Here is a 14,369-nt window from a genome sequence, read left to right on the forward strand (position 1 = left end):
ATGTGGCTTCTGCACCTCTGCATATTGGGTCAGGCAGGTAAGTGTCTGCTTGTGTTGTGAGACTCTAGGTTTTTGCATGTGACTGATGCTTGGCCATTCGTTGTTTGTGTGTGTGTTTGTGCACGCATGTGTGTGTGTGTGCGCGTGTGTGCACATGTGTATTTGGCCTCTGGTAGGTTTAAAGAACAGATGTGTCCAGAGTCCAGAGCTGGGACTAGGGGAGGCAGGGCTGGCCTAGGTGTGAGCAGGAGCTGGACCCTCCATCTGGTGGAGGCTGGGCCTGCTGGGGGCTAGAGCCCATGACTCTGGTTCTAGCATCTTCCTCACAGCAATTCTGGGCCTGCCTGAAGCCCTGATCCCCGTGCAGCTGCTCTGGGTGAACCTGGTGACAGATGGCCTACCTGCCACAGCCCTGGGTTTCAACCCACCAGACTTGGACATCATGGAGAAGCTGCCCCGGAATCCTCGTGAGGCCCTCATTAGTGGCTGGCTCTTTTTCCGATATCTGGCTATTGGAGGTGAGCAGGGCCCAAGCCGTTGGTGAGCTTCCTGAGAGCCTGTATTCGTTAGGCTTGCAAACTACAGACAGAGAAATTTGGCAAGCTTATACCAAAAGAAACTCTGAGGGCTTGTGTAAAAAGACTAGAGCATACCTCAGATATGGCTGAATCCAGGCCTCAGACAGTATTACTGTCATATTTTGGCTCTGCCTTGGCTCCATTTCTCAGACATGCATCCCTCAGTGTGGCAGAATGGCTGCTGCCGCTCTAGCCCTCCTGCTTGCTGTATTACAACCCCAAATTCAACAGAAGAGAGAATTTTTTGATAAAATTCTCAAGCCTGTTCTCATTAGCATAAGTTGGGTCACCTGATTAACTTCTAGCTAATTAGTAGAAGTTGGCATTGAGGGTAGGTGTCTACAAACCACATGACTTAGAGAGGGCAAGGGTGGTCCCCTGATGGAAATTCAGGAAATGGCTAGGAAGGGGAAATGGAAGCCAGGAAACTGCCACTACAGCCAGTCTCCTCCCCTCCCTGCAGTGTACGTAGGCCTGGCCACAGTGGCTGCCGCCACCTGGTGGTTCCTGTATGATGCCGAGGGACCTCACATCACCTTCTACCAGCTGGTGAGCAACTGATGGCCAGGAAGCCTGTTGGGTAGACTCAAGGTAGAACTTACCATTTGGGCTGTTGGGAGTTCCATGGGAGAAGGATCCAGAACCCCATGGTTGCCCACACTGTCCTACACCACTCCCCTTATTAAACATCCACCACCTAAATAGCCAAACTCGGAATGACTGGAAACTCAGAGACCCCAATGGAAGTTACAGGGTTTCCTTCCCTGAGTGTGTCTGCCCCTGGCACCCGAGCAGGAGGCGGCCCCGGGACCCACATTCCTGGCATCCAGTTGCCCTTGAGGCTATGGGATGAGCCCTCCTGAGGCAGTGGAGAGCCTAGTCCCAGGCCCTCATCCTGAAGGCCAGCAGCCCTCCCTTTCTGCCCACTGCCGAAGCTCAGGTCAGCCTTGGGTGCCTGTGCCCCCTTGGTTCTTGTGGGAGCCAGACTACAGTGAGGAAGATGCCACCTCCTTCCAGCCCTGTCTCTGTGACCATTCTTTAAAGATTCCAAATCTCCAAGACCCTGCCCCCCCCACTCTCTTTGAGCCCCAGCCCCATACATCCAGCTGGATGTCCCTGCAATGTCCCGGGGGCACTTTGTAAATCCTAAATCAGTTCTTTCACCTTCCCCCACATTGGTTCCTCTCTTCCCTCCCCATCTTGGTTGCACTGCCTGCCTGGTCACCCAGCCGGTCACCTGAGAGTCACACTGATCCCTTCCCATGCCCTCCATCAATCAGTGCCCATTGGCTCTGCACTGCCCTCTCAACAGTCGGAGCTCATCCCTTTTCTCAATTAGCTGCTTGACCAGGAAATGGCTATTAAGCATCCACTGTGTGCCCTGCACAAACTAATAAGCCTTTGGCAGTGATGAGGAAGCAGTTCCTGCAGAATTTAGTCTGGGGTGGGAGGAATGAGGGCCATGGAAACAAGTGTTCACATTCAGCAGAGAAAACAGGTGGTTGTGGGACTCAGAAGTAGTCAGGTTTAGACCTAAGGGAGAACTTTCAGCTCCAGTTGTTGGGTTTCAAGAGTCTAAAGTCCTAGGGTTCCCGGAGGAAGCTGCTAAGAGGCCACAGAGCAGGAGGCATGGAGCCTGGATCACAGCTGCCAGGTTCACACCCTAGGTCACTACATGCTAGCTCTGTGAGCCTGGGCAGACTGCTTAACCTCTCTGTACCTCATCTGCAAATGGGTAATAATAGTTCCTACCTCATAGGGCTATTGAGAGGGTTAGCTGGGTTAATACTTATAAAGTGCTTAGAATGACACCTGGTACACAGTAAAAGCCATGAGTGTTCATTAAGTTAGTCAAACCCAAAACACCTTACAGGGAAGGCAAGGAAGAAACAGGCAAAGGGAAGGAGTAGACACAGCAGTTGCTTCAGTAGAAATGGGCTCGCACAAGGATTCCTGATGTGCTTAGGAAACGGACAGTTCAGCCCGAGCACCTTCCAATGAACCATGTAGGAGTCCACACTGCGAGCTATGATCTGGGGCATAATGTGTGTGTGGCCTGGGCTCACTGGGTAGCATCTAGGAGGTCAGAATGGACAGTGTTTATACCGATGGATTTATTGAAACACCTAGGTATGATCCTGCTGGTATTTTTACCCCCTGTGCAGCTCAAGGCTGTACCTGTTTTGCATGTTCACATAAGTTGTCAGGATCTGGGAGGGTGGGATCTGATGGTGGTGGCACAACTAGCAGGAAGACTTGGTTCTCTTGGCCTCTTGGTCACTGGGTGGGTAGAGCCAGGTTCCAAGTTCAGGACATTTTCTTGGCTCTATGATTAGCTCCAAATAAAAGCGAGTACCCTTGCCTCTGATGTGTGGCTTTGGGAGAAACAATTCCTCTCAAAAAAGAGACAAGATTCTCTATCTCTATCTCTATCTCTTAAAATAAGAACTAGCCAACCCATAGTTTCCTAATTTTCCTTCCTGCATGAGAGAACAGAGGCAGGTGCCCAGAGCTTCCTTGGCCACTGCCACTCGTGCCGTGGGGGGAATCGGGCTGCCCTCACTGCGCAGGTGGACAGACAGTGCATCCCTTCATGAATTCCCCTTGGAGGATTATTTTCACAGCACAGCGCCCCATTTTCAAAGCCCTCTGTGTTCAGATTAGACTCCCAGAAGCAGATTTATGTTATCGTAGAACTGATCTGTCTGGTGGTTTTGAATGTTTACACTCATCCCCATGACATGGAAGAGAATGCAATGGAAGTTCTCCTGAAGGTTCTCACCTCAGTATCTCATCTCATTAGATGAGCAGCAGGGAAACTGCCCCAGGCTACAGGGGCCAGGGCCACTTCCTTTATCACACCCTGACAGTTTCTTGTTAATTGCACCCATGATTCATGACCCATGTCATAAGCAAAAAGCAAGTCTGCCAGAGCTCAATTTCAGTGGCAGAAAGGGAGTGAAGTAGGAAGGGGATTGTTGTTGTCATCATTGTTTTTGGTACCAGGGGTGATTAACCACTGATCCACATCCTCATCCCTTTTTATTTTTTTATTTTGAGACAGGGTCTCATTAATTTACTGAGGCTACCCTCAGCCTCCAGAGTCATTGGGAGAATCGACATGCACCACCACGCCCAGCTGAAACCTTTTTTCTAATAGCAGTGAAGAGCTGGGCATGGTGGCCCATGCCTGTGGTCCCAGCTACTCAGGAGGCTGAGTCAGGAGGATCATTTGAACCCATGAATTCAAGACCAGCCTAGGCAACGCAGCAGGACCTTGTCTCAAAAAAAAAGAAAAGAGAGGAAAAAGAATCAGAATCAGAGTAACAGTGAATAAGGCCCATGTGGCCTTCGTCTTCTACACCCTAAAGGGAAATTTCATTCACCCATGATTTTGTTGTTTAGTTTTCACATGCTTTTACTTATTCATGGGTCTTGGTCAATTCCTGCACCTGAGAGACTCAGGGGACCCTGCAGAGCCTTGGGGCAAACCCTGGATCCTCCCACCAACTGCAGGCCCCTGTTGTCTTCCCCAGCCTCATGCGGCTGTTGTGCCTCAGATCTACAGACCCCCTGTCAGTGGCCCTCCTTCCTCTGCGTCTCCTTGCAGCACAGTGTAGCCCCATGTTGCCCCCACCGAGGAGCAGCTCTCATGGGGTCCCTGAGTTCACCCTGCCCACTATTATCCTCAGATGTGGCTGAGGGCAGGGGTCGGGGGATGCTTCCCTGTCTACCTGCCCGCTCCTCCCTGACCGTGCCCTGTGCCCTCAGAGGAACTTCCTGAAGTGCTCTGAGGACAACCCACTCTTCGAGGGCATCGACTGCGAGGTCTTTGAGTCCCGCTTCCCCACTACCATGGCCTTGTCGGTGCTTGTGACCATCGAGATGTGCAATGCCCTCAACAGGTAGGTGGGCACTGGGCTGGAGCGGGGCTGAGGGTCTGGGGGTACCCAGGAGGGGCTCTGAGAATCAGTGAGGCTAGAATTGGGATCTGGGGGACAAAGGAGGCCAAGGCTGGGGTGTGAAGGGAAGTCTGAGTATGCTGGAGTAGGGGGTGGCATAGCAGGGCCCCCTGCATCCTGGCCTGAGGTGAGTACCCCATGCCCTTGACAGCGTCTCGGAGAACCAGTCGCTGCTGCGGATGCCGCCCTGGCTGAATCCCTGGCTGCTGGCGGCTGTGGCCATGTCCATGGCCCTGCACTTCCTCATCCTGCTGGTGCCACCCCTGCCCGTGAGTTGCTCAGTCTGCCTCCTCCCCTCCTTTGGTTCCTGAAGTGATAAGGACCAGTCTTTGGATGTTAGGGGCCCTAGGCTGGGCACTGGGCCTTCCCAGGTCCCTCTGCAGTAGAAGGAGCCCCCAGACTGAGGGGCAAATGTGGAGACCCCTTGCTGATAGAGTATCCCAAAACTGGGGCGGAAGGCAGTCGCAGGGCCTTTTCCAGAGCATGGATGGGCTTAGTCCTGTAGGCGAGAGAGGGGAGGGCACCCTGGCAGAGGAGACTGAGTGGACAAAGACCTGCAGATGGGACATCAAGGGGGGGGGGGTGTCTTAGAAGTGCTCACAGAGAGGCCATTGGTGTCCAGGTGGATGAAGCAGGTGGCCGGCTCGGGCCTGAACCAGATCTCCCTTCTCTCCCCACCAGCTCATTTTCCAGGTGACCCCACTGAGCGGGCACCAATGGGTGGTGGTGCTCCAGATATCTCTGCCTGTCATCCTGCTTGATGAGGCCCTCAAGTACCTGTCCCGGCATCACATGGATGGTGAGTGGGAGGCCCCAGGCCCTCTGTCCTGCTCGTCCCCAGCCTCTCTCCCTGCCTGCCTCTGCTCTTGAGCTGCCATGGCCACCTCAGTGTGGATGCCTCAGATGGTCCCAGCTCCAGCCTACCTGTCTGAATGGTGAAAGTGTTCTTGGGTCACAAAGTCGAGGATGGGAAGGGGCTCTGGTGGCTGTGACACGAGGTGTGTAGGGGTCTTGTGTTGCAGGGGTGTGGTTGGACTCACAGGGCTGCCAACTGGGACACTGCTGAGGGGCACGCTGCCTTGCTGTCCTCACGCACCACCACCCCACTCACTGCCAGGACACTGTGCCTTCCTTCTGGCCTTGGCCTCTGACCCCTCTGCACTGGCCTGTCTTTATCCAGGCATTCTCGGGACAGTCTCACAGGCCTGGAGTAGGCAGCCGCTGACCAGCTCCCGGACCCCAGACCACACCGGGTTGGCTTCTTTGGTGTCACCTTGTGGGTGGGTGCAAGGGGAGGGTCTGCCTTTATCCGACGATGGAAGACAGAATGACAGGGGTCAGGTGGGGAGGCCCCACATGGAGGAGCAGGCTAGGGGAGGGGCCTGCTCTGGGCACTAGGTCTTTGGGGGCTACTTCTGGCAGGAATGTGTTCCTGCCTTAAGGAAGTGGGACGAGCTATAAATAAATCACATGCTTATCATTCCACAGGGACCAAGGCAATCAATTGGCTTCCATCCCCCCACTGGCCAGTGTGCTGGACACCACAAATAATTTGTCTTCTTTTTTTTTTGTACCGGGGACTGAATCCAGGGCTATTTAACCACTGAGCCACATCCCAGCCCTTTTTTTGTATTTTATTTAGAGCAGGGTCTCACTGAGTTGCTTTGGGCCTCGCTAAGTTGCTGAGGCTAGCTTTGAACTCACCATCCTCCTGCCTTGACTTCCCACCTTGACCTCCTGAGTTGTTGGGATCACAGGCATGCACCATCACTTCCAGCTAAATAATTTGCCTTTTAAGAAGGATCTAGACTTGGGTTGTAGCTGAGTGGTAGAGTGAGTGTGTTGCACCTACAAGGTCCCAAGTTCCACCCCCACGGGGTGCCATAAAAAACCCAAACAACAATAAAATAAAAAGGGCCAAATGAGTCAGCCTCTTCACTCTGGAGAACCTGGCCTGTTATTATAGGTTTGTCTAGGAAGTGACTGGACCCAAAGCAGGGTCTGTTGGAGTCCCTGAGAGGGATCGGGGAGCTGGACTGGACCACTTTCCCTACCCTACACACGTGATTCTTTCCAGCTCAACCCTCTGTGGACACCCCTGGGAGATGCTGAGGAGAAAATGTGTCCCACACCTATGGGGGCCCAAGGCATCCCAGCTCTGGCCAGAGCACAGGGATGTTCTACTAGGAAAATCCTCTGGCCAACCCTGAGCTCACCAACTCACCTTCAAAGCCAGGCCTCCCAGGCACACAGGCAGCTTGGATGGCTCCTTTGTCCTCATCAAGAGATTTCCCCAGGGGCTACAACTGCTGAGGAGTGTAGCAAGTTTTCTTGAGAAAACTTAAAAATGAGAAAATTCTGTCCAGGGATAAAATTCCTCAGCCAGTGTCATGAGAAGCCCGTGTCATGGGTGCTCTTCAGCATTGGCTGCTGGGAAAGGAGGGTTCCTAGGCCCAGTGGAAGTGGGAAAGGGAGCCCAGGATGGGGGCAGGAGGGGTTCAGGCTTAAAACAGATGTTTAAAAGGACAGGACAACCTGGTGAGGCAGGGGCTGGGGGTGTGTCTTATGGGGCTGGTGCCTGGAGTTCAGGGCAGAGAGGTGAGGCCCAGAGGGCAGCAATATCCCTGATGTCATGGTGAGGGCCTGAACATTATCCTTAGGGTAATGGGGAGCCACAAAGGGGTTGCAAGCTTAGGAGGGCCTGTGGCAACCATGGCAGACACGTAGAGAGAGACTGGAAGGCTGTAAGCAGGGAGATTGGGGGGTGCTAAGCTGCACCAGGGAAGGGAGCTGGTCTCAAGCAAGACCTTTTCCTCCACCTTTTTTTTTTCTTTTTCCCCCAGTACCAGGGATTGAACCCAGGGGCACTTAACCACTGAGCCACATCCCCAGCCCTTTTTAATATTTTATTTAGAGGCAGGGTCTCACTGAGTTGCTTAGGACCTCGCTAATTTGCTGAGGTTGGCTTTGAACTCACCATCCTCCTGCCTCGGCTTCCCAAGTCACTGAGATCACAAGCACACCACCATACCTGGTTTCCCTCCACCTTAAACCAGAGACATTAACTGTGGTCCCCCTGAAATTTTACTTGAAAGGGCAGTGACTTTGGGGCTCCGGGAAGGGACCCAGGGTGGGTACCTGAGGCCACTTCTGGAGGTGGGGTAGAGGAATGTGCTTGCTGGAAGCCTGGACAGCTCTTCCCTGGGCATGCAGGCGGGCAGCTGCCGTCCCTTGAGACTCCTAAAGCCGGATGGAGTGGGGGTGAGAGAGGGGACCCTTTGCATTCCCAAGCCAGCCAAGTGGCCTTTTAGGGAAGTTTTGCTGAGGCTTGATGCCTGTGGCTTCCCCATGATTTATGAAGGATGTGTACTGGGGAGAATTGTGGATGCAGGGTCAGCTCTAGGGTGTTGGGATGGGGGTCCTCTTGTTCCACCTCCTGGCTCTGTCCAGGTGTGCCTGGTCAGCTGTCAGGGGAGGTCTGTGCTGGGCTATGAAGAAGGAAGGATGGAGAGGCCAAGTGGGGACAGATCTGGGAGAGTCCTGAGTACAAGATAGGCTTGGACTTTATTCTGGGGACAGTGGGGAGCCATGAAAGGGAATGGGCTGCTCTGGACTTTTGCTGACTGCCTGTGGCTGGAAGTGGATGGTGAGGGGAGACAGGGCTGGGGGCTGGGACAAGGCTTGAGGTCTTCAGGCCCTAGTGACGTATAGTGGAGGAAGACTTATAACTCAGTGATTTAGTCGAAATCCAGCTGAGGTATGTGTGATGGGGAGGAGACAAGGATGACCCCCGTTTCTAAACTTCAATGAGGGTAGGAGGTTCCCCAGACTACAAAACATGAGGACCTTTCACTGGGTGGTTGGGAGCATTGACGGAGTATGTGCAGTGCAGGAGGCCTGGGGGGACCCCAGGGGAAGATGTCCAGGCTGCAGCTGGATTCTTGGGGATGCAGCTGAGGAGAGCTGACAGACTGAGGCTAGACCAGGATCCTGAGGAAGGAAGACTATGGTGAGGGGGTGGGGAGGTGGGGGGGTGGTGCTGTCTCCAGAGAAATGGAGAGTGGAAGGGGCCCAGGAAGGAGCTGGAAGGCGCCGGGCTGGATGTGTACTTTCACACATGTATCTTAACATGATCTCTGGTTTTTCTTCCAGAAATAAAGGACCAGAAGTGAATGCAGGGATCAGAGCAGAGTCTCCAGTGTGTACCTCAGACTGATGGTGCCCAAGCATTTGTCCCACTCCCACCCCTGCCACCATGCTCACCCACCTGCCCACTGGGCCCTGCTGGACACGCAACAGTCCTGAGGCCAGAACGGTCACACCCAGGTCCAGTCCTGGGGTCCCTGTCCCCACTGCCATCTGACCTGGGGGGCTGTGTAGTTCATGTCTCTTGAACTCTCCTGGGAAGATCCCTTGCTGAAACTCTGGCCCAGGAGCTGAGCCTGGGAGGGGGGCTGTGGGAAGCCAGAGCTGGCAGTAGATCTGGAGCTGCAGAGCCCCTGGACCTGCATATCTACCAGCACATACTAGAGCCTGCACCCCTTGCATGGAGGCTGGGCCTCTACTTGGTGACCCGTGCCTCTGCACTGACGGAGAACACCGGCTCTGACCTCTCAGTCAGTGCCTGGTCTGGAACCTGATCAGCTCCATGGAGGGGTATCGGAGGGGGCCATCTGGGCCCAGCTGTGTACAGCGAGGCGGGAGGCCTCCACCAAGTCGGCTCCTGAGAGCTGGAGTCTGTTTCTGTTTATATGTGCAGGCCCCAGGGGGTTGAAGCATCAGAGAGAAAGGAACACAAGGGGCAGGGAGGAGGGGCGAGGCAGAACCCTCTTTGCCTGGGGGAGACACTGGGCTGCCTGCCGCAGCTCAGCTCCCTTTCCAAACTCAGGTTTCCCTGTCCTTAGCAAATGACTGGGTGGTGCCTGGTCCACCAAGCAGAGGTCAGATTTGCTATCCATGTCCCTGGTGCCTGAGACACCGGATGTCCTTAGGTCCCTGACCACTATGCTGTTCCATCCTGCCTGGTGTGCAGCCATCTGAGTCTCCTGGATCCTTGGCCTCACTTTTTGCCCATTTCCTCCATACACACACATCCATGAGCCAAAAAGATGTCACTAAGGATGGCTGTCACCCAAGGGCACTTACCCCCTCTTCCCGCTTCTCCCTGGAAGAATGCATCTCTCTGTGGGTCTCCTGTCAGATGGTAGGAAGACAGCAGTTTGATTGACAGGAATTTCCTCTTACTCAGCTTTTGTTCCTTTGGCAAAAACTAGCTAGGCATAGCAGAAAATAGCAAGTAAAGAACTGTCTATATGTCTTCTCCCCTTCTTGAGAGTGTACCAAGTGATGATTTTACATGTAAACCAAGACTCACATCCCTGTCCTGGTCCCCAGAATTTCCCCCTCCTCCTGCCTCATAGTTTAATGGTCTCCTCATTCTGCATCCCCTTCTCTCAAGCTTCCTCCCACCCTCTTGCAGTTTCTGGAAGGGCCCTGAGAAAAACGAGTTGGGGGTGCTCTGGCAGGGGCAGGGCCCTGTACCCACCTGCTGACATGCTGCCTGGTAGAGAAATAAAAGTGGTGTGCCTGGGGCAGTGGAGGGTGGCCAGTGTCTGTTTTCTGGAGTATGGGTCCACCTGGGGTCCACCGCTCCATCCCTCAGCAAAGCAAAGGTCTGAAGCTCCTGCATCAACCAGCATCTGTCTCTTCTTCCAAGACAAGGCTTTGGAGAGGCACTGAATTCCAGAACCACATCTCAAGCGAATCCTCACACTTGCTTCTCCTGTGGACAGCACTTGACAGTTTGAACACATTCAAAGGCCTTTTAAGAATGTTATGATCTACATGTCACTCCCAGCATGTCACCAAAGCCCTGAGGCAGGATTGGGTCTGGAACCTGAATATTGAGAGCCTCTTGCACATCGTAGAGGCTCCCCCATCCCTGGCAGTTTTGTAGGTCTGTGACACTCCCTGAAAAGTCCCATGACTCTTTTGCTCTGTTTCCCTCCCTTCAATCCTTAGGATCCCATTCATCCATGGTGCTAAGCCCTGTTCAAATGGGTCTCCCATCTCCCCACGGCTTCCCTCAGATCACAGGACCCTGAGGCCTCTGTGGCTGCTTGAGATGACCTAACCTGCCCAGGTGGCCCTGCCTTTCTGGGGGCAAGGCTCTCAAAAGGGACTAGCCATGTCCGTTGTTTCTTTGATCTGGAGGGAGGACATATCACTAAGTTTTGGTATCTAATCCTCAGCTCACCTGGGAAGGACACTCAGGCCCTGCCAATGAGACCAGAGGCAGGACCCACTATACAATTTGCAGGGCCCATCACAAAATGCAAACATGGGTCTCCTTGTTCAAAAATGAAGAATTACAGTGACATCAGAATATTACGCCAAGTGCCAGACCTTTCTGTTTTCTGAGCATAGGCCTAATGCAGTTGCAGAGGCTGCATGTCCATGACTGGAAAAGACAGACCTGCCTTTAGGGGCTTCTAGGGTTTTTTTCCAGGGAGTGAGACAGGATGGGTGAAAGAAGTCTTTCCACAAGGGCCATCTATAAGACCTCTCGGACACAAAACCTTTTTCATACTCCTCATCTCCCAGGGTCTTCAGCAGGCCTGTGAGATGAGCCAAGAGGTGTTACGACTCCATCTGATCTCTGAGGAAACCAAGGCCCAGAAAGGCGATGTCTTGCCCAAGGCCTTTTGAGGACCTGACCATTGTGGCAGACAGGCAGGGTGTGGGGCTAAGACAGGCTGAGGGGACTTTTGTTGTGCCAGCTACAACCTTCCCAGAAGCCTCTGGGGCTCCATAGCTAAGCCTACATTGCCTCCACCCCCACCCAGGCCTGCTCAAGTCCAGCTCTATCCGGCCCACAGCATGGAGTCCGCAGGCCAAGATGGGGCGGCCAAGGTAAACAGAGAGGTTTCCTTACCTCGCAGCTGCTCACCCAGGAGGGAATTCCAGGGCAAGCCCTGGCACACTCCTCTCTGGCAGCTGCCAAAATGCCCGTGGGTTCCTCTGCCCCTCCAGAGACCAGGACTTCATGCTCCCCAGGCCCCCCGTCCTCCACCCCTCACAGTGGAGGGAGAGACCATGTTGGAGCTGTGTTAGGAGAAATGGGGGAGAAACTCAGACACAGGGAAGAGAAAGGAAGACACGTGTCCATGAAGACCTGGCTTGGGTGTCTGTCACATCTTTTCTCATTATAGGGCCCAAAAGTTCACCTGTGATATGTCCATACAACAGAGTACTCCTCAGCAGCAAAAGGAAACAAATTACTGATAGATTTAACAACAGGAAGGAAACTTAAAATCACTGTTGAGTAAATATAAGCCAAAAAAAAAAAAAAAAGCTCATCTTATGTGATTCCACCCCACTTCTACAAAGTTCTAGAAAAGGCAGGACAAATCTGCAGTGACAAAGCAGATCTGTGACTGCCTCGGCCTGGGTGCTTGGGAGAAATTGACTGCAAAGGGGCAGGAGGGAACCTTCTAGAAATGATGGATTGCAGGGATGGGGGAGGGGGCTCCACGCATTTGTCAGAACTCATCAAACCTTGTGTCTAAAAATAGGTCCATTTTATTATATGTGAATTGTACTGCTACCTAGTTTGATTTAAAGTGCATGAATAAATAAAAAGATAGGAGCTGGAGAGGCAGGTTGGTGTGTGTCCCGCATGGGGGTGCTGGGGCGTCCAGTGGAGCTGGGGAGGAGATGGAGACTCCTGAGTGAAGTGGAGAACAGACCTCAGCCAGCCCCAGGGGCTCCTTTCTTTCAGCAACTCGAAGAGTCTGGGACCCGAGGGGAAACAGCCCTGAGGGATGGAGAACAAACAGGGTCCTTGAACACTGGGCAAGATGGCTCCCAGCCTGGTCATGGCCCACACATAGTAAGGGGAGCGGCTGTACAAGTCCCAACAATGGGGAGAAGCCACCCTGGGGACCACAGCTGTGCCCCAGGCCTCCACATAGATGACTGCCTTCCTGCCGCCTCCCCTTGATAGTCTGTTAGGCTGCCCCAGGTCCCTGCTCAGTGCTGTTTGAGAGGCTGCTTGGAACTGTGGGACCCAGGACAGCCAGGCAGGCCTGACGGCATGAGAGTTGGACTAAGGTGTTGGGACCCTTGGGACCTGGGTGGCTAAGGAGAGCAACTGGAGCCTGGTGCACACCCTCTTGAGGGTTCAGGCTGGCCTCCAGACCTGGGCAGTGGCTCCAGGATGGGCACCGGCCCCCTCCATGCACCACAGAGCCGCTAAATTTAGCCAAGCAGGGGAGGCCATCCTGGGGCCGAGTGCTTGGCAGCAGGGTTTTGTCTCCCTACAAGGCCCGGCCCAGTACCCGAGACGGCCACCCGGCCTTTGGGCTTATAAGGCAGGCTTGGCGGATCTCAAGTGCTGGAGTCTTTAAGTGGCCCTGGGCCAAGCCCTCAGACTTTGGGGAACCTCCTTTTCAGTCATCAGCAGACATGGAAACTACTTGTTCTGTGACCTTGGGCCAGGGGCTCAACTGCATCTGTAAAATGGGGATTCTGGTACCTACCTCTTAAGTCTGTGATAGAAAACCCTGCTTAGTGTGTGAAATTCTAACCTCTGCCCGCCCACCCATGTTTCCATAATGCCCAGAACAAACACAGGTGTCTGTCCCTGAAGATGCTGGATGGAATTGTGGCCAAGGGTGAGAAAGATGCTCCCCTCTGAGCATCATTTGCAAAATCAGGCATGATATACACATGGACCCCATCAGCTGGCTGTCTTACTCTCTCTTAGCAAGAAAAGAAATTTAGGTTTTTGGTCACACTTTTTGGATTTGCTAATTTCTCCAAATGAGCTTGTCTTCCATGACAGTCTTCTTTTGAAGGTCAGTGCCAATGCCCAGGCTGTAACAGAAGCACATGTGTGCAGGATGTGGTTCTTGCTGTCCATCTGTCCATCTCCAAGCCTGGCTCCTTAGAGGAGGAGGAGGGAAGGAAGAGGAGGAATAAGAGAAAGAAGAGGAGAAAAATGAGGGGGAGGAGGAGGAGGAGGAGGAGAAGGAAGAGGAGGAGGAGGAGGAGAGAAGGGTAAGGGATTAGACGATGACTGCCTGCCTGACTCATTTCCTCCCTCCCTCCCTCCCTCCCTTCCTTCCTTCCTTCCTTCCTTCCTTCCTTCCTTCCTTCCTTCCCTCCTTCCCCTACTCCCTCACTGCCTGCTCCTCTCCGGAACATGGCATGGGTGTCAGGGAAAAGGCTGGGTACAGAGGGGCATAGGAATGGCTCAGCCTCCGCACATACCCACTACTGTCACACACTGCTAGTGTTCTGGGGCCTCCTAGACCAATGACCTTGGGTCAGCTGGGAGAGGGGTAGGGCTTTTTGTTTGGGGTCAAGACCAGGCCAAGGGGATGTGCCGCCAACCACAGCTCTGGCTCCAAGAATCTCTGGATCTTTTTCCTTAGAAAACTGCAGGATGTGGTTCTTGCCAACTCCCCTTGAAGGTGGCGACGAACAGTTGAGCCCTGAGCTCTCTATCCCCACTGGATCGGCAACAGCTCTGCATGTGGTGAGGCTATTCTCCTTCACGAGGAGGGATGGGCCTGAACTGTGGGCTTGCCTTCTTTGGGAGCCTCTTGCTGTCCAGAAAGCAACCCTGCTCATGCTGGTTCTGGGGGCAGCCAGGATTCCCAGCCCCAGGGCCTGGCTCCCCGCCCAGAGCAATTCCCCAGCTAGTGGCCTGCCAGGAAGAAGATTCCTTATCAGCCCTGTGGGGTGGGGGGTGGGGGCATCCTGGACAGAGTTCTTGAGGTAAGGGCTGGCTGGGAGGCCCCTGCTTCAAGCTTGAACCTCCAAT

General features: G+C 53.7%; 1 protein-coding gene across 6 annotated transcripts in view; it reads left to right on the forward strand.

The window, feature by feature from the left end:
- The window catches only part of Atp2a3 (ATPase sarcoplasmic/endoplasmic reticulum Ca2+ transporting 3), a 50,224-nt gene extending 40,087 nt beyond the window's left edge, over positions 1-10,137 (forward strand). For 2 of the 6 annotated variants that reach the window (XM_071603312.1, XM_027922583.2), the window contains exons 16-22: positions 316-518; positions 1,042-1,127; positions 4,350-4,483; positions 4,692-4,809; positions 5,222-5,339; positions 5,721-5,820; positions 8,693-10,137. In XM_071603312.1, coding sequence (XP_071459413.1) covers positions 316-518; positions 1,042-1,127; positions 4,350-4,483; positions 4,692-4,809; positions 5,222-5,339; positions 5,721-5,820; positions 8,693-8,756 — 823 coding nt within the window. In that variant the 3' untranslated portion in view covers positions 8,757-10,137. Of the gene's footprint in view, positions 1-315; positions 519-1,041; positions 1,170-4,349; positions 4,484-4,691; positions 4,810-5,221; positions 5,340-5,720; positions 5,821-8,692 lie in introns of those variants that run through there. The other 4 variants (XM_027922584.2, XM_027922585.2, XM_027922586.2 and 1 more) reach the window with 4 other exon arrangements.
- Positions 10,138-14,369: the final 4,232 nt, after the last annotated feature.

This window comes from Marmota flaviventris, chromosome 17 (genome assembly GCF_047511675.1).
Source record: "Marmota flaviventris isolate mMarFla1 chromosome 17, mMarFla1.hap1, whole genome shotgun sequence".
Taxonomy (NCBI): domain Eukaryota; kingdom Metazoa; phylum Chordata; class Mammalia; order Rodentia; family Sciuridae; genus Marmota; species Marmota flaviventris.